Here is a 24,353-nt window from a genome sequence, read left to right as displayed (position 1 = left end):
TTAAATCACATGAAAAGAAGAAGCACCTCATAGTAAAAACCTTGACCTTCTACAAGCACTATAGTTTATTAATCATAAATTGACACTGCACAGTTTCTATCCTGATTCATACTCTTTCATTCTAAGTGAAAGTTTTAAATTAAATAGATTTTTGGCTCTGGAGATTTCCATATGCCTTAATTTGAAGTAAAGTGTTTAAAAAAACAGTTTGAGTTGGGCAGTAGTGCATGCCTGTAATCTTAGCTACTCAGAAGGCTTGAGACCCTATTTCAAAAATAAAATAAAATAAAATTTTAAAAAGGCTTTGGATGGGCTCAGGGCAGACTGCCCTGGGTTCAATCCCCAGTACCATCCCCCCAACCCCCTATCCGCACACACACACAGCAAAAAGGAAAATAAATAAATAAATAGATAGAAAATCACAAAATAAAAGAAAAAAATTTAGCAATTAATAATTTTCTCATAATATTATAATTATATAATATATAATTATATAATCATTATCCTCTGCTTTATTATGAAATTTTTATCAAAAACACAAACACAAACAAAAAACCCTGAACAATTAGATGTTCATATGCAGACTCTTACTATTTCCTTGGCAATTCATATCATAGGATTTACAAAACTAAGCCATATACTTAAATTCAAGCAGTAATGAGAGTTTGACGATAATTTAAACTGTATATATAAGGTTGACTTCCTTAAGGTAAAACAAAAAGAACAATAACAAAAACCCTTCAATCACAATGCTCTTTCTGTAGTACAAGTGAACTCTAATTCCAGAAGGAAAAGTCAGTTTTTAATAGAATTTTTAAGTTTATATTTGAAAAATACAGTTGAGAGAGGCTTTGCATGGCCTGGGTCATCCTGACCTCGAAATACTAAATAACCCAGGTGGATTTTTCAGCTTTCTGGCTGTACAGTCAGGTCAGAGCTACTCAGACAACTTATTGACATTTTAAAGAAAGTCTAGCTTTCTTAAACGGACATGGGCTGCCAGTAAATCACAGAGAAAATGGCTTGCATCTCTATGTTGAGATAGCACTGTGTCATGAAAATACTGAATAGGAGTGAGGAGATCTAGGCCTGGCCTCACCACTCTGGTGAGGTGGCTAAGTAGATGATAGGGGAATAGGGTATCTCTTTCCTGATCATGCCCAGCCAAGCCACAGAAATGCTAAGATATCAAAAGCCAATACAATCAGCCTTAGTAACATAAGGATACTCAAGTTAAATTAAAATATAGCTCACCTTTATTTTATATTAACATATGTAATTGCAGGGATCAATAAACATACCTACAGCTGAAGACATTGAATAAAAAATGAGATGAACAATAAGCAAATTATATTCTTTCTTTCAAAAAACAGAAAAAAAAATGATATAAGAAGTAGCATATGGGGCTGGGGATGTGGCTCAAGCGATAGCGCGCTCGCCTGGCATGCGTGCGGCCCGGGTTCGATCCTCAGCACCACATACCAACGAAGATGTTGTGTCCGCCGAGAACTAAAAAATAAATATTAAAAATTCTCTCTCTCTCTCTCTCTCCTCTCTAACTCTCTCTTTAAAAAAAAAAAAGAAGTAGCATAAAGAAGTAATAAAGGGCTGGGGATGTGGCTCAAGCGGTAGCGCGCTAACCTGGCATGCGCAGGGGGTGCTGGGTTTGATCCTCAGCACCACATAAAAAATAATAAAGATATTGTGTCCACCGAAAACTAAAAAATAAATAAATAAATATTAAAAAATTCTGTCTCTGTCTCTCTCTCTCTCTTTAAAAAAAAGAAGTAGTAATGAAGCACAATGGCTAATTCTTTAGAAGAACAGAAAGACTAAAGAGGAAGAAAATTATAGCAAATAATTGAAAACCAATACAATCAAGGAAAAACTATGACAGAAATCCAAAGATATAAATGGATTAAACAAAATTTTAAAAATAGTTTAAAAAATTATGAAAGAAAAAAACATATATACACTTGTACAACTGAGGCCAACAGAAATGCCTGAGGTAACAGAGAGGATCAAGACTAAGGAAATCAAAATTTAAGAAAGTAATTGATGAGGCTGGGGTTGTGGCTCAGTGGTAGAGTGTCTACATAGCACAAGTGAGGCACTGGGTTTGATCCTCAGTACCTCATAAAAATAGATGAATAAAATAAAGTTATTATGTCCATCTACAATTTAAAAATATTAAAAATAAAATGAAGAGGAGAAGGAGGGGGGAAGAGGGAAGGAGGAGGAGGAAGAGAAGGAGAAAGAGAAGAAGGATGAGGAGGAGGAAGAAGAGGAGGAAGAAAGAAAGAGGAAGAAGTAGAAGAGGAGGAGAAGGAGGAGGGAAGAAGAAGAAGGAGAAGGAGGAGAGGGATAGAAGGAGAAGGAAGAGAAGGAGGAGGAGGAAGAGAGAAAGAGGAGAAAGAGGAAGAGGAAGAAGAGGAGGGAGAAGAAATTGATGTGGAAGACCACAGACCTGAGAACAAAGCCTGAAATAGTGACAAGCTACTGTGCATTGCCACTCAGGAACAAGTTTCAGAACTCAAAATACCCACTCTAAATGCAAAGAAAATCTCTTAAATGGTAAAAAAAAAAGAAAAAGAATCAGATAAAAAGATAAACAGGCAATAGTGATTTCTGATACTAGCTCTTGGAAAAGAAAAGAGATTAAGAAGAATTATACAAAATGGCAATCAGCAGGCTAACACCAGCTAAATATCCAGCAAAGAATTTCTCTTTGATGAGAGCATATGTAAATCTATATGACCTAAGGGAACACATAAACAAAACTAAGGTAAAGGGCTCAGGTGAAGTTCAGTGGCAGGTAGAGTGTTTGCCTAGCATGTGCAAGGCCCTGATTTCAACCCCCAGTACTGAGAAAAACAAAACAAACAACACAAAATTAGAGTTAAATAATTACATATCCAAAAACATATGTAGGCAGGTAATAAAATGGTTTTAGTTATTAGGCTTATGCTTAACTCTCTTTTTTTTTCTGGTCATAAGATTTTCTTTTCTTTCTTTCTTTTTTTTTTTTTTAACTACAGAAGGGTTTTAAGATACCTATTTCAACAACTGTAATGAAAATTTGTACCCTTTATTCCCAGTCCCTTGACGTACTTCATATGATGACCTCCCTAAAAATGTCTCGAATATGAGGCCAGCCAGACCACACAGTCACCTGAGGCCTTAGATTTCATTTCTTATCTTATAGTATTGTCACACAATTTTTAGCTTTATTTCAAGGCCTTCAAGAAATGAATATAAAAGGCTTTCACATTATTATACACTACCACATGCATATAGTTTTATTAGTGAAAACAATAGACTTTCTTTATTTTAGGGTAGGACTAGGTTTTATATAACTAAATATAATTTCAAACACCTACTTGAATAAAAGCTCCAAACTTTAGGACAAATATGCACAAAATACTCACTTCAACAGTCTCTAATTTTCTTTCATGAGTATGTGGTGTTCTTGGGTAAATATCAAGCAGGTGTGGTGGTGAATCAAAATGCAGTCTTTTGAGATTTCTTTTATTAATATCTTTACAATGCAATTCATCAAAGTTAGTCCTCCACAATAAGACCTATAAAAAAGTCAATAATGTTGGTAGTTATTTGCTTGTAATGTATAAACAACATAAATGACTTATTTATAAGAAACCAAATATACAGAATTGTCCCTCAAATTAGTCAAAAAGGATATATGTCTATCTCCATACACACATACACATGCATGTATATTTCAGCAGTGTTACTGTTTCTCCATACTTTTTTAGACATAGTGGGGAGAGAAATTTAGTATTTCAAGTTGCTTTCATGTCTGCCTTAAAATTCATAATAAGATAATATTATATTAACTTAAAATTCTCTTGTTTTCCCAAAAGTCCAAACCATGCTTTTGATTAGGTCATCTACTTTATTTAATAAATCTGACTATAAATAATTTTGGCCATTTCAAATAAATGCAAATAAGCTTCATAAATGATTAATACTTATCACCCTCAAGAAGCTTAACATTTGTTTTCCACAAAAACAAGATATATAGAAAAAGATTTGGAAATAATCCAAGCAAAAGCACTATACCATAAAACTACACATTCCATGTCAGTTACATGCATAATTAAGTGTGAAATCAGAAAAAGAAAATAACTGCTGAATTCCAAAAACTATTATAATTGGAACTGTTTCAGCTATGAGATAGCAGACTTCCTGTCACTAAATTGAAATATAAACCCATGGCTAATCATCTTAACATACACAAACTAGCTGGCCATAAAAATCCCAACAGAGGTCAAAGATTGCTTTATTCAAATCAAATTCCTCTATCCCATCAAAGAGAGAGCGGAAAGATGTACAAACCTGTGTGTCTGCACCTCCTGATGTAAATTGCTCTCCACTTCTGGAAAATGAAACAGTAAATACAGGTCCCTGAGACATAAAGGGAGACAAAAGAAACACTGGTAATGCTTCCTGATGGCAAAGAAGACTGTGAGTACCAATTTTTCATCACAATTTATATAGAGTACTTATGCAGTAAGTCTGACAGAACATATCTAGTTTCTAGCAACTAATGCTTACAGAGGAAAGACAGTAAAAGAACCAACTCAATTAAAACCCAATTAAATAATACTAAACAAAAAAGGAATGCTAACAGTTAGTAAAAAAAAAAATCTCCTTTAAAGACAAGTTTGTACATGTGTAAGTTAATCAGAATTTCTGCTAAGATCTTCTGCCTTTATATTCTGTAGTCAACTAACTGAAAACTTAGCAGAAATTGAATGATAAATCTATAGGGGATGGGAAGGAGCCTACATAAACAAAGGTCATTTCCTGAACACAATGGGAAATGAGTTCTCCCTTCTGAAGTAGGCAGTTGTGAGCTACTAAAAGCAGGGCATAGATAGGAGATGTGACTCTGAAAATCAATAGCACAACTGTGATAATGAAGAACTGGAGCAAGAGTGAATGACTGGAAGCCAGTGTGGCAGTTACTGCCACCACCTAGGTGAGGAATAAGGGATTCACAGGTGAGGGATGCATTCAGCACTGAATTCAGCATAGCCGTCAGATGCATGGCCTCCAGGTCAGTCTTCAGTCAAGATAAGAGGGATTATTTTCTCCTCAAATATTAATATGTTCTGTTCATTTTAATATGCCTTTAACCTATATAAGACAAGTTTGGGGGAAAAACATTTGGTATTTTTCAATAGACCATTCCAGACTTAAGAATATTAAAGCTTCATCAACATCCTCATCTTCAGATTATGAAAAATTCCATCTTCATGTATAGTGTTTTTCTCTTAAATAGTTTATCTTTTTCATTATTTTGTACTTCTTTCATGAATATTTAAGTCCTTGTCCACTTTCATGGGTTGTGTTTATTCAGCTTAAGTTTATATGTATGCATATATCTGAGCTGGTTAGTCTACTTATGCTTCCCCTTAACAGAACAAACGATAAAGCAAAGCAAGGCAGGAAATACAATGGTGGAAAGAACCCCATAAAGTTCACTCTATTTTTTTACCTAAACAGCTTATACTTGGTTAAAAGGAAATATCTAGTATAATTTAAAAAAAAGAGAGAGAGAGAATATTATTAAAAAATCAGAGAAGTCTGAATATTTACCTATAAAGGAGGAATATTTTATATACTTCAAAAAATTCTTAATTCCTCTTCCCTACTTGGTTCTAAGCACATTGAGAAATAAGAAATAAATGAGGCACATGGGAGGAAAAATATTACCTTTTTAAAAAGGAAAGAAAAAAAAACCTAACAAAAGCTTATAGAAAGAGAATGTGGCTTTTATGTAAGGCTTTCTAGAACTGATGCCCACAATGAGCCAGGTTTGACTGAGTCACAGGCAACACTGGATAAGGACAACTCTCTCCTAAGAAGTATCACAGAAAAACAGTGAAGTCAGGCTCACTACTAAGGCTGGAGAGTGAAAATGCTGGGCTACCTTACCAGGGTTCTCCTGCTAAATTCACCAATCAGAGGAAGCAAGGGGTGTGGGAGGCTATTAAAGCTAGTGAAAAAGGCTCCACATGATAGAAAGATCAGAAGTAATAAATAAACTTACCCACCACCATTTAACTAACCACCATTTAACTAATCACACTGTGCTACATTCTAATGAAGACAGTGCCATTTACTTAATGGTCATTGAAAGATATTGATTTTGACAAGAATTACAATAAATGGTGTTTCTAAGAGTTATTTGTAGAGCAAAAAAACATAGTCTTGGAAATAAATTTTTTTTTTTTGGTTTGGTGATAATGGCAAAGTATGCTACAACCTAGAAAAACAATAAAGGCATATAATAAAATGGATCAAGATTTTAAAATACATATTATTTAAAAAGCAAAAATCTTAATAATACCGTATGTCCTTGAAGTGTATATATGAGTCTTCCTTCTAAGAGATCCAGAATCTTAAGTGTACCATCTGAAGAGGCAGTGATCAGATAGTTACCGGAAGGATGGAATGATATACTATTAACTCCACAGCTGTGAACTAATTTGTAGAAAATCAAAGCAAAAATTCAGTTAACAATTATTTTTTTATTATGTCATATGATCTTTAATAACTTCATAGTTGCATTTCAATACAATTTATTTTTATTTATAATAATTATACATATGGACTATAACATACATAATTATATGTATGTTACAAGGCAAAAGAAGGCCCTTTTTACCTTATATCAATTTTAGTTTGAAAACAAGAATCAATTACAGGCCATTTTCCAATAACACCAACATTTTTTATACCTAAGATAAATATTTTGACCATACCCAACATTAAGCTTCCGGTTAATGAGACAGAATAACTTTGTGTGAGAAGTCAGGTATAGAAATTGACATTGAATTATGAATCTCAAAAGAGTTATATGAGTCCAACTAGATATCATAACTGGTAGAAAACGATTTCCTACCATGCCTATGTATTGAAACTAAAAGAGAAGTGAGTTATAAAGATAATCTTATTGACCACATAACTGTAAAGTCTTTGGCTATATCACCTATATAATTAAGAGTTAATTGCAAACAGCTCATATAAGGTATATAACCTAGCCTCAAATTAAATTTAATAACCAATTAGGGGTTTGGGATTAAGGGTAACAGAGTGTAGAGATATATGTGAAAGGCAAAATCCTGCCACCGAGTCTGAGAATTCATTTCTAGATACCATCCTTCCAATAGGAGGCAGTACAATGCAGTGATCAAAACTTGGTTCTTCCTTGCACTTTGTCAGCAGAAAGACCTAAGACAGTTATAGCAATTATTTAAGAAAGTTACTGTCTTTAAGACTCAATTTCCTTATCTTTAAAATGGAGGAAATATGATACCTATTAGGAATACTGTGAGGACTTAGCACAGTGTCTGCTACATAGTGAACAATGAGTAAGCAATAGCTATTATTATACTCAGGTGCAATAACATTGTGGATTTATATAATTCTAATATAAGCCAAGAAAACTCACTCACTTCTCTTTTAGTTTCAATACATAGGCACAATAGGAAATCGTTTTCTACCAGTTATGATATCTAGTTGGACTCATATAACTCTTTTGAGATTCAGAATTCAATGTCAGTTTCTATACCTGACTTCTCACACAAAGTAGCAAACTAGAGTTTGAAAAACTCTACAGTAACTTCTTCTTTTTAAATAGCCCTAATATTGTTTTTTAAAATCCCTTTACCTCCCTCTTCCCTCTTGCTTCTACTATTGATGGGAGCTACTACACAGTTCATGGCCAATTCAAAGGCAGCCCCTGACGCCCATGTAGAGAGCCAAACTACACCAAAGAGGGGAATGGGTGCTTCCCAGTGCAGCATTCAGAACCTGCATGCTTTTGTTAGCTGACTTACCTTGATAATGCTGGAGTAACTTGTTCACTCTGATATCCCAGATCCTTACACTATGATCAGAACCTGCTGAAGCTATGCATGTACCATTAGGATTAAAGTCCACAAAATTTGCAAATCTATGAGGAAAGATTAAGATGGACCAATATTTTGATTTCTTTTTTTTTATTTGTTGTTTTTAGATATACATGAAGTAGGGCATATTTTGACATATTATACGTACATGATGGGGTGCAACCCATTACAATTTTGATCCCATTCTTGTGGTTGAACATAATGTGGAGTTTCACTGGTTGTGTATTCAAATGAGTATAGGAACTTTATGTCCAATTAATTCTATTATCTTTCCTATTCCTATTACTCCTCCCTTCCCTTTATTCTCCTTTGTCTAATCTAATGAGCTTCTATACTTCCCTTCCCTATCCTCATTTCTTTTTAAAAATGCTACAATGACATGTCTCCTTAGCAAACTGATCCATACAAACATGTACAAAGGATGGGACTTACCCTACAGAATCTGAGAGGTTATTAACACACTGCTTATTTGTGGTATCCCATATTTTAATAGTTTTATCCTCACTGCATGATACAATTAATCTTCCATCAGGTGAAAATCTAGAAAGCAGAGGAAATAAGATTCTGTTTGTAAAAAGCTCCCAACAGTTACCACCCTACACTGCCACAGCATATGCAAATCACGCTGTACATATGGCACACCAGGCTACTTTTACCACACCATGGGCCAAGTCATATTTTGCAACCAGCATCTTTCTAACCAAATATCATATGATGAACAATATTAACAAACCCTGAAAGGTCAAAATAGGCTATGTAGACTAACCAATTTTCTTTTTATTCTTTTATTCAAATAATTTAGTTTTATGGTATTTAGTTTTTTATTCAACTCTGCACAGCTTCCAAGCCAACTACCTTGTATTTTTAAAGTACTGTATTTCTTTCTTCTTTTTCTGTCATTTTTCAGTATTATCCATATGACTCAAGAGAGCCTTTTCTACTCATCCTACCAATCTTCAGCAAAGCTTTTTATAAGAAAGGGATTGGTGAGAATTAAATTAAGTGACATCAACCAAAAAAGAACCTAACTCCTCAAGCCTATAACTTCCAGGATGTGGGGAGGCCAGAGAGCTCCAGTGGACTGAAAGTAGGACAACTCGTGTAGACAGGAGAGAAGCTCGTCCATGGACAAACCTATCCCCCAGGCTCTATTAGCAAACACGAGGAAGATCTCAGACACCTCCTCTACTGCTTACTGCTTTTCAGCTGTCTGTTCTTCTCAGATCCTTTTTTTTTTTTTTTAAAGAGGGCCAAACAGAAAATGAAAGAAATTTTTGACTATTAGGAAACTATGAATAGGTATGTTTACTTTTAACATTCAGCAATACCAAAACAAAAAAACAGATTTAAGCCTTAGGCTGATCACGTTTCAATTTCCTTTATAGTTTCCTTCTACACCCAGAGTCCAGATTATTGTTAAGTCATTAATTAAGGGTGTGGAACATAATTGGAAGTTTCTTCTCGAACCAACACCCCCATCCCACTCTTAAGGTTGACCTAAAAATAATTCTTCCTGAGAGAAACTTTGAATCTGGCATTTATGATTCACCATGTAAGAAGAAGGATAAAAAGAAAGAAATATAATTAAGTTCTATGTGAAATAATCTTTCAAAAGTCATGAAAATAGTCTTGTAAGTTAATCTTCCGTGCTGTATAAAATCCATCTTATTTTATAACTGATAGTATTTTATTAATCTTTTTCTCCAGAAAATGTATAAGAAAATAAAAATAAAAGAAATACAGAGAATAGTATTACAGAAATGCACTAACCAGAGGAAACTTACAGAAACTGGGGAAGAAAAATCTACTCAATAGCCACATGAAAATAAACTTAGCATAATAACTATAAATAACTAATGCAGGAATCAAATTGTCTCTTCTTTTTAAAAAATGACAATGTGAATAGTTGAATCATAAAAATATTTCTAAATGATGCCATTTTGAGAAAACAATAAAGAAAAATGTCTAATAAAATGGAATGATTATATAATAACAAAGTATAGAAATTTCAGAGCAAATCCTACCTCTATCATCACATTATCATCCTACTCACATTTATTGAGCACATGTTCTAGAATGGTTCTTAATATTTTACCTATAGCAACTAATTTAATTTTCAAAATAATCCTATAAAACAAGGTGCTATTGCTTGCCTGGATTTACATTTGAATAAACTCGGCACATAAAGTTTAGGGAACTGCCAGTCATGTGGTCAATAAGGAGAGTTTGAACGAGGTTTGAACCAGGCTGTTTCCATAGCCCAACTTCAGAACTAATTTGCTAAAGTCTCTGACAAAAAAAAAAAAAAAAAAGAAAGTGTTTTCTACTGCCCAAATTATCTAGAACACTGAAAGTTCCAGGTGGCTTCTGTGGAAACCATAGATTGCTCTAAAGTAGATGGATATGGTGAGGCAGTGAGCTTAAGAGGGCCCAAACCATACTTTAATAAAAGTGCACGTGTGCTGCCACAAGCTGTAAGGAGAACAAGCATGGTTTCTGTCCTTGAGGAGTTTTAGGGGGGAGATATTCATTCACTGAGTCATTCAAAGATTTACTATGCACCTGCCAGTAGCCAGCACCGGCAGGACCCTGGATAACAGAAATATAGTTGTGAATAAGATTAATAAGCTCCCTGCTCACATGAAGCTTTCATTCTAGGGAGGTGGAAGGACATATAAAAGATATAATTTAGATAGTGATACAAGAAATGTACCAAGCCAGGCATGGTGGTGCATGCCTGTAATCTCAGCAACTTAGGAGGCTGAGGCAGGAGGATCACAAGTTCAAACCCAGCCTCAGCACTTATCGAGGACCTAAGCAACTTAACAAGACCCTATCTCAAAATGAAAAATAAAAAGAACTTGGGAATGTGGTTCAGAACTAGGATCAATCCCCAGTTTAAAAACAAGCAAACAAACAAACAAACAAAATCCACAAAAAAACCCAAAATACCAAAAAAAAAAAAAGTTGTAATTTGTCAACAGAAGCTTCTCTGAAGAAACAGAATTTTAAAGAAACTTGTGAATAAGGAAAAGCAGGTGATCTTGATTAGCTAAAAAATCATTCTGAGCAGAAGGGTTCAAAGTCTGGGAGTAATTTCCACACACTAAAGAGATAAGTGGGGGCCAGGCATGGTGGTGCACCCTTGTAATCCCAGCAGTTTGTGAGGCTAAGGTAGGAGGCTAATGAGTTCAAAGCCAGCCTCAGCAACTTAGCAAGACCCTGTCTCAAAATAAGAAATAAAAAAAGGGCTGGGGATGTGGCTCAATGGTAAAGCATCCCTGGGTTTGATCCAACCCAGAGACAGAGATGAGAATGAGATGAGCGGAGGTGGAGGCTGAGAGAAACCCGTACCAGAGGGAGTGAGTTTCCATGTTCAACATAATACACCCACAGCGGGTGTCAGGGTTAAGGCCTTTGCCCTTCTCTATATACTACAATTCCTGCATCTGTTTCTTAACCTTTGGAGGGGTTGAAAGTAAAAATGGTGGTTTCTATCTCCTCTTCCCTTTTATTTTTAATCAGAGACATCAAAAATAGATTAGCATAAAAAACAGCAACAACAAAAACCAGGCTTCTCATAGAGCTGCTAATTTCAAGAATGTTAAGATATAAAATTTAAGATATAAAATTTCTATGAAGAATTAGCAGATTTCTGACTATCCAATTCAGTACCACCCAGACGCCTTTAAAACTTCCTGAGAGTGTGTCACCGACATGGATATTAGTCAATGGTGACTAACGGATCAGCAGACAGGGACTGTCTGAAAGGCACCTGTGAAGTCAACTGAACTAATCCCTCAAGAAATTAGGACAATCTTGTACTTTTTTTTTTTTCTAGAAAAACTGGTTCACATGTCCTTGAGAGTATCCCAAATTATATAACACAAGTTCTTTAACTTGGAGTCTATGAAGTTCCTGAAACAGCATAGAAAATGTTGCTTATGTGCATAGACCAGAGCTCTTAACACTGAGCGACAGTCCCAATTTTGCTTTGGAAATTTATTATCATTAAAATAAATTTTCTATGAAAACGTATTTCCAGGCTTCAGGATTCTAAGATGAAACAAGGCAGTTACTGTTCCATGTCTCATAAGAAACAAATCATGAGCATGAAGAACTCTGAAGCCAACAGGTTTTCAATAGGAAGAGAAACAGTCAAAGGTAGTAAAATAAGATGGCCCAGTAAGCAGAGTCCTGAATTCTAGGGCTGGAACTACAACCAGCCAACTATGAAATCTTGTGAAACTCACAAACATATAGGCATAATGAGGGAGTCTGGATTGTACTCAGACCTAAAATTTTCATATATGCATTAAAAAAATTGGCAGTCTCAAAGTCTGCTTTAACAGAATTTGGTGTTTACTTATGGAAGGTGAAATTCAAGGCAATCAACAAAGTGATTTTTTTTTTTTAAAGTGTTGGTCAGTATTAGAAGAGAAACCATCTGTTGAATGTAGTTAACAGGATTAATTCCTACAACAGCTAAGGGACAAAAAAGCAAATGAAAATGATATAAAAAGAACAAATGTACCATGAAACATGCTAATAGGTTGTTGGGTCATTTACTGTTTATGTGCAAAGACTTCTTTCTTGGGATCTCTAGCCATGAGTACAACTGACCCCTGGGCATCTCCTCTCAGGTATCCTGCAGGTGCTTCCAACACTGAACTAGCCAATCAGTCCTAATCTTCCTACCCCTCTGCTCCTTCAGTATTCTCTTTCTCAGTGAATGGGTTTCTCAATTCAGAAACTTAGGAGGAGTTCTGTTTGTTTCTTCCAATTCCCCACATCCCAATCCATTATCAGGTCTTGACTCCTTTTACCATAAGTGGCCCTTCAGTCTTCTGATCTCCACAGCAACAAAAGTAATCTTTAAATCTAAAATTGGGTCACTTTTCTGCTTAAACCCTTCATTGGTTTCATATCTGCCTTGAGCAAAAGTCTGACATCCTTCCCTTGACTTGCAATAGGTCCTCCTGGACCGGCCTCTTGTCTCATCTTCATTGCCCTACTCTTCCTGGCACTGTGCCATCTTCTCTTAGGTCCTCACATGCTGTTCCTGGTGCCTCAAACCCTGTTCCTCATTCTTCATATAGTTTAAAATACACAATAGGATTTTATATATCCTTCAGTGTCACTTCTTCAGAAGCCTTTCTCAGTACTAGCACCTGCCCCAAATAGGTTAGCTCTCCAGGATGTGGTCTCACAGTGGCCCAGATTCACATTTACATCACACTCGCCACTGAGTGTTCTGTTTGCTTCCTTCAACAGAAGACGAGAGGCCATACCTGCTTCATTCATAGTTATATCCCAACACAGTACCTGGCACTGAAAAGTTCCTTGGTAAATATTTAGGGAATTAAAAAGTATTTTAAAAGAATAGAGACTAATTTAATATTATATATAGCCAATGAAAGCTAATGTTTAAAATATTTTTAATTTGTTGGATACAACAATGTGAATACACTTAATGCCATAGAACTGTATGCATAAAAATGGTTAAAATGGTAAATGGTAATGGTTATATAGATGGTCCTTAACTTATGATGGCTGGATTTATGATTTTTTCAACTATACAATAGTGTGAAGGCCATGCATTCAGCAGAAATGATTCTTCAAATTTTGACCTCTTTCCAGGCTAGAAATATGAGGTACAAACTGTCTCTATGCTTGGCAGCAGCAGTTCACTGGAGCTCCTAGGCATCGATGCAGTGATCAGGGGAACAACAACTGACAATCTACAACATATTGTGCTGTGATGCTAGGGTGTGCAGTAGGTTAGATGTATTACAGACATATTCATCTTAATGTTTTCAGCTTATGTTGGGTTATTGGGATGTAATTCCATCAAAACAGAGAAGCATCTCTATATATTTACCATAATAAAAAAAATCTTTGTAATTCAGAAGGTCAAAAGCTCACTTGTAATACTACCAAATGAAAATCAAAAGCCCATCTCCTTCCCCCTAAAATTAATACAGGATAAGCAATAATGTTGGAAAAGTTCTCTCATCATTAATTTCTACTTGTTTTTCTCTAAGGACATCATAAAGAAACATGTATGTCACAATATACACCACTTAAAAAATATAGGGCTACAGGGCTGGGGACGTGGCTTAAGCAGTAGTGGGCTCGCCTGGCATGCGTGCGGCCCAGGTTCGATCCTCAGCACCACACACAAACAAAGATGTGTCCGCCGAAAACTAAAAAATAAATATTAAAATTCTCTCTCTCTCTCTTTTAAAAAAATATAGGGCTACAGTAATTTAAACTTTGAGTCTAATGCAACTAAAAGAAGATAATTTTTGTACCTATTCATATATTTAAAATCATAAATGTCTTCATTAAAGAAAAATCATTTAAAAAAACTGATAAATATTAAAAAGTCTAAAAGTTCAGAATCTCATCACCCAAACCCAATCACATTTTATATTTTATGAATGATCAGCACCTTATCTTTTGCTCATGTATAGTCTTTTATACTATAATCATAAATTCTGAATTGTGCTCCTCGTAAACACTTTTTCATGCCATAACTTCTATATACCACCACTTCAATGGCTTCATAATAATCTTAAGTATTTTTAACTGTTTTTTTTTAATTTGGCAAATTGGTTCTTTCTAATTTCTTGTCATTGAAATTACACTGACAACAATAACTTTCATTACAAAAAAGGACTTATTCAATATAAATTCCTAGTTGAGGAATGACTGCAACAAAACTCCAATATTTTTACAAATGAATTTCAGAAAAACATTTTTAAACTACATTTATAAATTATATATATATGAGAGAGAGAAGAGAGAGAAGTTTTTAATATTTATTTTTCAGTTTCAGTTTTTGGTGGACAAAACATCTTTATTTTATTTTTATGTGGTGCTGAGGATTGAACCCAGCACCCTGCGCATGCCAGGCAAGTGCGTTACTGCTTGAGCCACATCCCCAGCCCAACACTAATATATATTTTTAAAGTGTGAGTATATTTCCCAGTAGGACAACTATTTTTAAATACTTATTTAAATTAAGATACATGGTCATAAACAATGGTTAGTCCAGAAAACTCAACTATTCATTTCTTCTGGCACTAATGGCTGCTGTCTCTGTAGCCACGTATAATAACTTCATAGAAAGTACTGGGGTTCCCCCACCTGTGATTGTCCCGCTCCCAAGACCCTTGGCACTGAGAGGTCATGTTCCCAGACAGCATGTTCGATGGGAAACGGCATAAGCAGACTCTTCAGTGCTCTCACCAAGACACTGAACAGCAGCACTGCTTCTCAGCACTTAGAGTATTTGGTGTCACCTGACTCAGAACATCTGGAGCCCATTGATCCTAAAGAGCTAGGAGTGCAGGGCTGTACTTATCTTCCCAGTTCCAGAGGGACTTTGTGGATCTGAGGACAGATTGCCCCAAAAGCCACTCACCCATTAGGGTCATGCAATGGAACATCCTCACCCAAGCTCTTGGAGAAGGCAAGGACAACTCTGTACAATGCCCTGCTGAAGCTCTCAAGTGGGAAGAGAGGAACTATCTTAGACTGGAGGAAATCCTTGCTTACCAGCCCGATATACTGTGCCTACAAGAGGTAGACCGCTATTTTGACACTTTCATCTGCTCCTCAGTCGACTGGGCTATCAAGGTACCTTTTTCCTGAAGCCCTAGTCACCTTGTCTAGATGTCAAACACAACAATGGACCAGATGGATGTGCCTTATTTTTACTCCAAAACCGATTCAAACTCCGTCAATAGTGCCAATCAGGCTGATAGCCACGATGCTGAAAACCAATCAGGTGGCCACTGCTCAGACCCTAGAGTGCAAGGAATCAGGAGCACAGTTCTGCATTGCTGTCACCTAATGTAAAGCATGCACTGCCTGGGAGCGGTTTCAATCTGCTCAGGGCTGTGACCTTCTCCATAACCTGCAGAACATCACCCAAGGTGCCAAGATTCCCCTGATAGTTTATGGGGACTTCAACACAGAGCCAAACAAAAAGGTCTACAAACACTTTGCTTCTTCCATCCTCAATCTGAACGGCGCCTTCAAGCTGCTAAGTGCCTCTGTACATGACCTGAAAATCTGGACCTGGGGGGAATGCAGGCATGCCCTGTATTGCATATGGTATTCCAAACTTGCTCTGAGCCTGCAGTCGGCTCTCACTGAAGAACAGTGACCCAACTGGCTTCCATCATTCAATTACCCCTCAGACCACCTTTCTCAAGTATATAACTTTAGCTTTAATGAGGAACCTGGCAGACTTTTCTAAAAGCTGATCTGGTCTTTTTAATCACAGGAATCTTACCCAGGGATGTTTCAGGAAACTGAAATATAGGAAGTTGCCTAAGGAAGGGTTCCCAGGTTCTGTCATGTCCCTTCCTACATTTCCAGCATGCCCTTGGGAAAGGATCCTGTTAGTTCACAAACCTTTTCAAAGAAAACCTGTAGTGAAAAAGATGTTTGCACTCCAGTTTTAGCTTATATTATTCTCCCTCCCTTATCATTACATTTTCAATCTGCCATTTAAGGCATTCAGCTGGGCTTGTTTTGAAGCTTTTTCAGTTTGTCGACACTTTAAAAACCTGTGGACTGAAGCTTGAGTCCTCCGTAGCTAACATTAAGTATGTAGAAAAATTTCCCTAGATCACATTTCAAGTTATTTGTGAGTTTTTAAAATGTCACCAAGGTATGCATGGCAATATTTATTATTTTTATATCTTCATGTAAAACTAAATTATAGCATTTTGAACATTTTTTTTAAAGAAAGAGTGAGAGAGAGTGAGAGAATTTTAATATTTATTTTTTAGTATTTGGCGGACACAACATCTTTGTTTGTATGTGGTGCTGAGGATCAAACCCGGGCCGCACGCATGCCAGGCGAGCGTGCTACCACTTGAGCCACATCTCCAGCCCAATTTATGAACATTTTTGAACCATACAAAACACAAGCTATAAAGTAATTTATAGTAATTTTCTTAAAGCTTTAAAAAGTTTTCATCTGGTGGTCTGTGTACACAGCAGCTGTTCAGCCTGGAGGGGGTTTTGTTATTTAAGTCTACATATCATAACTCTGACAAATTCTTCATCAATACTCCTCACTCTGCCTCCATGTTTCCCATTATCATGTTTCTTGAAGAAATTCTAGTTAGTGTTCCATTATATAATCATTGCTACGTACTGTACTTTTTCCATTGGGATAATATTGGCATACATTTGAAAGTTACTCAGTGTCATTATCACTTGTGTTGGAATGTGCTTTTCACAATAATTATTTAGGAGCTGTTATGTGGCAGTGGCTAACAAAGCCAGGAACTTCTTTTCAGAGATGTGAAGGTTGTTTTTTTTTTTTTTTTTGATAGTGGGGATTGAGCTCAAGTGCTTTACCACTGAGCTATATCCTTAGCCCTTTTTCTTTTTTTGGTTTTGAGACAGGGTCTTGCTGAGTTGCCCAGGCTGGCCTCAAACTTGTGATACTGTTGCCTCAGCCTCCTGAGCTGCTGGGATTACAGGCACCACCACCCTCAGCCAGAGATGGAAAACTTTATAGAAAGCCTGTAATTGGGCTGTCATAGAAAGTTTCTAAGAAAGCCAAATGACTGTGGTTTAAAACATCTACAAAGAAGACTGTAAGAAGTTAAAAAATAACCTGTAATTCTCAACCATCAGAAATAAAAGTGATAAAGGTAACAGGTGAATCCTCTTCCAAACAACATAATTCATCAGTAATAAACTGGTAAATATTTTATTGTATGAATTGTAAATATTTAAGATTAATAAATGGCCTTTTAAAGCTAGATGAAGAAGAGGAGGAGGAGGGTAAGTACTGGGCACACAGACAGACACAGAAATTTAATTATGTAAGCCCATGGCACACATTTAAAATCCTCATACTAAATGAAGAAATGACTCCGCTGATCCTCTACATTCATTTAGATACCCTGAACATTCCCTGGGAGTGGTATCACTTAGCCAATTTTTAATGTTTGCTTGTTTAATTCATATACAATTTTGTAAAATACATGATATGAAATAAACACCCAACTTTATATTTTTCCAAATAGAAATCTAGTTATCTTCATTACATATTAAGGGTTGGGGATGTAGCTCAGTGGTAGAGAGTTTGCCTAGCATGTGCAAAGCTCAGGTTCAATCCCCAGCACTGAAGAAAACAAAACAAAACAAAAAAAATATTAAATAGTCTGTAGACTTCCTCACTAATTAGAAGTGTCATCTTTATCTAAAACAAGTTCCCATATACACATGAGTCTGCTTCTGAGCTTTCCATGACCTATTTTTTTAAATTCTGCACCATTATGACCATATTTTAATTACTATAATTTTATAGTATGTTTTAAGAACTGGTTGAACAAGTTTCTTTTAAATTTTTGTTCTTGTCAATATTTTTCATGGCTAATCTTACACACTTATATATTACATCCATGTAAACTTGAAATTAGCTCCTTAGTTTCCACTAATTTCCTTTAAGAGAACTTCCAGTTCTGGCCATGGTGGGGAGAGCAATGGTTATCAGACTTGCTCCTCAATGATAAACAATCATACAACTGGGCAAAATACATGAAGTAACTATTTTTAAGCACTGGGAAGAGATTTAGAACTGTGAATCTTGAAAGACAGGAAATGTGTGAAATGAGCATAAAATCCATTTCATACCAGATTTCTTTCTTGGGAGTACTTTCCAAACTATGGTACATGGAAGTAGAGCCCAAGAAAATAGAAGTCTTACTGGGCAGAGAAACAGAAATCAGAATTCAAAACTCCCAAATTCATTCATTCTTTTCTCTATCATGGTGCTGGTGATCACACTCAAGGCCTCATGCATGTTAGGCAAGTGCTGTATGGAAGAACTACATCTCCGCTCTGATGCTCAAGTTCTATCCACAGTTTGCTGACCACCAGGCATTCAGTTGAGACCCTAGAAAGTTCAATGGCACTATACCCCACAAATAAAAGCTACTCTAAATCCTTCCTACAAAAGCTCAATGATCCATGTTTCAGCAGAATCTAGCTGGGTCAACAGAAAGTTAGTTCCTTATCATAACAAAACAATACTTTTTAGACAATGACAGCAGAATATATATTCTCAAACATTTAACAATGTTTGGGAACACAATAAAAAAAATCACAGGACATACAAAAAAGGAAATTTTCAATTGGAAACTACATAGATGTTAGAATTAGCAGATGAGGATGTAAAATAATTTTTGCAAATATGTACAAGAATTTAAGGGAAAAGATGGGCATCATGAATGAATATATTGGAAATCTCACCAGAGAAATTAATGAATAAGCTTAACAGCAGACTGAACACTACATAAAAAAGAACCAGTGAACTTGAAGAGAGGTGAAAGAAACTATGCAAACTAAGCACAGGGAAAAAAAAAAAGTTTGAAAAAAATGAACAAGTCTCAATAAACTATGGGATGATGACAAGTGGTCCAAATATGTGAATTTGGAATATCAAAAAGTGGTAACAAATTAAGGAAGAAAAATATATGAATAAAATACAAAAATATTTCCAAATATGATGAAAAATAACAATTTTTAGATCCAAATAGTTCAATAAACTGCAAGAAAATAATTCCTAGGTCCATCGTGGTCAAATTGCTAAAAACAAAAGATCTTAGAGCATCAGAATAAAAAGATACATATACATTACAGTAAACATGACTCACAAAAAAAGATAATTCAAAGCGGAAGAGAATAGAACAAAGTCTTAGTCCATTTGGGCTGTATAACAAAATACCACTTGGGCTTATGAACAACATAAATTTATTTCTCACAGCTCTGGAGGCCAGGAAATCCAAGCTCAAGGGGCTGGCAGACTTGTTTTTTGGTGAATATATTTTTTGAAATATTATATATAAAATATCACAAAATTAATTTAAGAGTAGACTGTGATAAGAAAGCATACTATAACCTCTAGAGGTTACCACTGAACACAAAAATAGGACAAAGAAAAAAGCTATAAAGTCAGTAGAAGAGATAAAATGGGATACAAAGAAATACTCAGTACAAAAGGAAGATAAAGAAACAACAATCAAATGGAATAGAAAACAGTAAGATGGTAGACTTATGTCTAATCATAGTTACATACATTTAAATGACTATGAACTCAAATTAAATAGCAGAGATTGCAGATCCAACTACTTACTAATAAAGTTACCTTCTGGCAGTCAAATACATAAAGTGCATTCAACAGGTGATAGTAGCTACTGATAGTAGCAAATTCCCAAAACTAGGTGCAAATGTGTGAAATGACTTGAATACCACCTACGAGGAACTACAAAATATCTATCAGGAAGATCTGAAACATGAGAGAAGCTAATAGTTAACATTAATTGACTCTTCATTAACTTTAATCTTCAAAATGACTACATAATGAAAGTACCTCCTCATACCTATTTTATAAGGGAGAAGACTAAGGCCTAGAGAGGTTAGCTAAGTGGCCAGAATCACATGACAGTGATACTGAATCCATGGAAGATACTATATCCACAGAAAGGAGGTGTCCAGCAATAGCAGGAGGCAGAGTCAGTGGGCAGGTCTCCCTTCTGGCCACTGGATTGTACCTGACCAGCAGAAACAGTCATGCATCATTCTAGCAGGTGTGGGGGAAAGGTGGGCCCATCTCACTTTTGAACATGAGGAAACTATCCATCAAGATTTTTTCAACAAACTCCTCTTGCTTTATAGCTCCAGGCCTCATTAAACAACCTCTACATTCTGACTCTGTTGGCAAAGTAAGAAGGCCCTAATTAAGGCATGCAAAAGTTCTAGGCCCTCTTGCAGTTACCACTATCATTAAATAAGTAAACTGGCATCTGGTTTGTTTCAGAGTCTGCTAAATTTATTAAGCATGACTCAGTTCCTGCTGAGTTTTCTCACCTCTGGATGCAGTCTGAAAAAAGGACTTTAAGTCTTGTAGATTTTTAGAAGAAAGTACTGGATTAGGATGATTTCATCAAGGTTAAATTCTCAAAGGAAGATGAATAAATAGTCTGGGGGTCTGAGTGGTCACTTGGGCCAACTAGTCATTCATCTGTACTGTCCTGTCCTAACTACAATAAGAGGAGTCAAGAAGAAAGATTATAATAAACATATAAGAAAGAATTCAAGAATGCTGTAGGGCACATATAAAGTAGTCAAAAAGATGAAATCCCTAATCATTAAATTTAACCAAATTATTTACCAAAGAACATTCCTCCAGGGAGGCTGCTTCATTTCTCCATTTCTTCCAATGACTGATATATACATAGATCTGAGAGTTATCATAAACTAAACTACCTTCATTCTTTCTGGAAGGAATATACTTGATAAATAGCACCTATTATTAGAGTGTAAATGAAACATTCTGTTTGCTTAGTTAAGTCAATATTCAATGTTTTTCCTTATTGCCAAGAACTCGCTCGGGTGAGGGACATAAGTCATGATCAACTCAAGTTACATAATGTCTTTAAAAACTCAGGAAGATGTCCAGTGATAGTGATGAGAGAGATGGCTAAGAGTTGTGTAGAGACTAGCATGTGGGAGGCACTATTCTAGGTGCTATCTCTATATTTTCTCATTTAAATATCTTAGCAACCTATGTGGTAGGTTACTGTTATCATCATCCTAATTTAGAGGGAAGGAAACTGAGACACAAAGAAGTTAGGTGATTTCCCCAAAGGTCACATGGCTGATAAGTGGTAGGCCTGGGTTTTGACTTATATATTGAGGTCCAGAATCCATGTTCTTAACCACATACTTTTATACGTTATATATAAAAATTACACTGAGATTGCCAGAGCCAAAAAGTGGGTGAGATCTTTAGGGAAAAAAAAATCTATTGACTAACAGTATACTTTTCTATCTCAGCTCATTATCCTAAGTTATAATCAACACCTCCTGAGCAACAATGTCCCATTGAGACCAAAACAACAGAGGAGAGTATAGGCTGTAAGAACAGGTAGCCAGCTGGACTTGGACTCCCACTCTACTGCTTCCTACCTGGGGACACTTGGCATGCTATTTCACATAGCAGGCACAAGCAGGGAGGGTGAAGGGTGAATTCCTCCCCCCACACTCCCAGTGACCATGCCTGTGAAGCACCCCTTCTGTGAAGACTGTCCTTTATCCCAACACCCAGAGTTTACAGTGGGTACCACACTGCTTCTGGCCAAGGAAACTGGCCCAGTCAGGCAGTGGAGATGAATTGAGGAAACCTCAGCATCTCACTTCCAGGTGGAGGGATGGGCACAACACGCCACCTGAGCCCAGTCACCAGGGCCCTTTTCTAGCAGAAGCAGAGAGGATGGGGTTTTTCTTCTCTAGTCACAAAGCTATGAGGATTTGGAGCTAGCTGTGGCCTCAGTACTGGTGTGATTGACAGAATGAAGCCTCCATATGGAGAGGCCAAGAGATAGGATACAAAGTCCCTGGTTCTAGTCTTTCCTTCCCCACTCTGAGATTATCGAACACATTAGCCAATTAATTAACCACCTTGGGAAGAGAAACTGAATTTATCTGGATTTCTACTATTTTCAACTAGATGATTACAAAATTTAACTTTGAAACTCATGTTCCTCATCTGCAAAGTGAGGTGAATAAAAGAGCCCTTCCTGCCCAGGAAGTTCTGATAAGGAAATGAGATGGGTGTGTGAAATACTTTGGCAGTGTACCTTATGCACAGGAAGGGCTTCATGGCCATTAGCAGACAGCTAACAATAATGTCTACAGTAGCATTTGTTTATCATCAGACTGTTGCCAAAGATCCTGGAGTCCTTCTTGCCTCAGTCACATTAATGTCATAGCAAGTACTGTTGGTTGTAACTTCAAACTATTTACAAACCAGCCACTTCTCATAATCTCCACTACCCCCCCAAAAGGATTCAGGTAGGGACTTGTACTGCAACAGTTCCCTAGCAATCTGTCTCTTCTTTTGACAGTCTGTTATTCACGTAGCTGTCAGGATGATCCCATCCCATGAAAGTAGAAGTCTGAGAAAGGAATATGCTACAGTGGCATCTCTTCTACTAAGGTACATGTCAGAGCTGTCCTTGTGCAGGGCTTTCCTACTCCAGTTCCATGCTCCCAGCTCCTTGATTTTCCTCCAACAAACACCAGGTTCCCCCTTCCTTTCACAAAATTCTTCAGGCTTCACCCCCTCCCTTCCCCTAGCTTTGTGAGGCCACCACTGAACACCTATTTAAAACTTCACATCCACTTCCATCCCAGCTCTGTTTCCCTCTATGTTATATACCACCATCTGACATACAGTATCTAGTGTCCTAATGTTTTAATTGTCTGTCTAGAATGAAGTTCCATGAGAGCAAGTGATTTTTTTTTAGAGAGAGAGAGAGAAAGAGAGAAAGAATTTTTAATATTTATTTTTTAGTTTTCGGTGGACACAACATCTTTGTTTGTATGTGGTACTGAGGATCAAACCCGGGCCACACGCATGCCAGGCGAGCATGCTACCACTTGAGCCACATCCCCAGCCCCAGAGAGCACGTGATTTTGAGTGCTTTGTTTACTATTGGCACAGAGCCGTCACACAGTAAATATTTGCTGAGTGACTGAATGAATATAGCTTCAATCCTCTTTCTCAAGGTTAAGAAGCAAACATGGGCTGCAGCAGAAAAAGGTGGGGAGTAGAAGTCTTATTATGAAACTTTTTGTACTTACTTGGCACAGCGTACCCAGTGTGTATGTCGGTACAAGGAATATAAGAAGCGCTGACGGAACATGTTCCATACTTTGATGGATTTATCTTCAGAAGCTGTAACTAGAAACTGGCCATCCGATGAAAAGTCCACACTTCTAACTGGAGCTGTATGAGCTCTAAATTCTGAAGATTTCCCTTTTCTAGAAAGAGACCATTTAATATTAATAACTCATTCAACTTAATTATAATAAATATTTAATCGGTGTATAGACTTTGAAACCATACAAAACAGATTAACTCTTGTAAAAAAAATAACAGAAGTATGAGAAAATTATGTTGTGCTGTATTCTTCATAAATATTATCTAATATTGATGAGGTAACACAACTTGCAGTCCCAGTATATACCTAAGGCCTTGCTTACCTTGTAGGAGCAATCTTACATGCACGAGCAAAACAAAAGGATAACAGCAAAAATCTACATCAACACTCTGAAATTTCAGATTTTTTTTTTTCTGGTATAGGGAGGCAAAAAGATAATAAATGGAAGAAGTATTTTAAGGCATTTGAAAAGAAACATAAAAATAGTTTAAAAGGATCAGGCTACATAGTATTGGAGTTATAGGTTTGGGAAATAATACTTTGTGTCAGTGTTCCTAAATTCTCAAGCCATCTTCAGATGACACTATATCCAGGACTTAACAATTTTTCCATTTAGAAAATCATATTTGTATTAATGATACATGATGGG

At 36.3% G+C, this 24,353-nt stretch overlaps 1 protein-coding gene and 1 pseudogene across 7 annotated transcripts in view; one reads left to right on the top strand and one right to left on the bottom strand.

Moving 5' to 3' along the window:
• The window catches only part of Poc1b (POC1 centriolar protein B), an 81,634-nt gene that overhangs the window by 31,717 nt on the left and 25,564 nt on the right, over positions 1–24,353 (bottom strand). For all 7 annotated transcript variants that reach the window (XM_078053034.1, XM_078053035.1, XM_078053033.1 and 4 more), the window contains 6 exons: positions 23,625–23,804; positions 8,373–8,480; positions 7,869–7,984; positions 6,377–6,510; positions 4,357–4,425; positions 3,429–3,581 (listed from right to left, as the gene is read on the bottom strand). In XM_078053034.1, the coding sequence (XP_077909160.1) occupies positions 3,429–3,581; positions 4,357–4,425; positions 6,377–6,510; positions 7,869–7,984; positions 8,373–8,480; positions 23,625–23,804 (760 nt within the window). The remainder of the gene's footprint in view (positions 1–3,428; positions 3,582–4,356; positions 4,426–6,376; positions 6,511–7,868; positions 7,985–8,372; positions 8,481–23,624; positions 23,805–24,353) is intronic.
• On the top strand, positions 15,157–16,209 carry LOC101957813 (nocturnin pseudogene; annotated as a pseudogene).

Source organism: Ictidomys tridecemlineatus, chromosome 6 (assembly GCF_052094955.1).
Source record: "Ictidomys tridecemlineatus isolate mIctTri1 chromosome 6, mIctTri1.hap1, whole genome shotgun sequence".
NCBI classification, from domain to species: domain Eukaryota; kingdom Metazoa; phylum Chordata; class Mammalia; order Rodentia; family Sciuridae; genus Ictidomys; species Ictidomys tridecemlineatus.
Note: the sequence above shows the minus strand (reverse complement) of the source record. Positions and strands in the feature narration are given on the sequence as shown.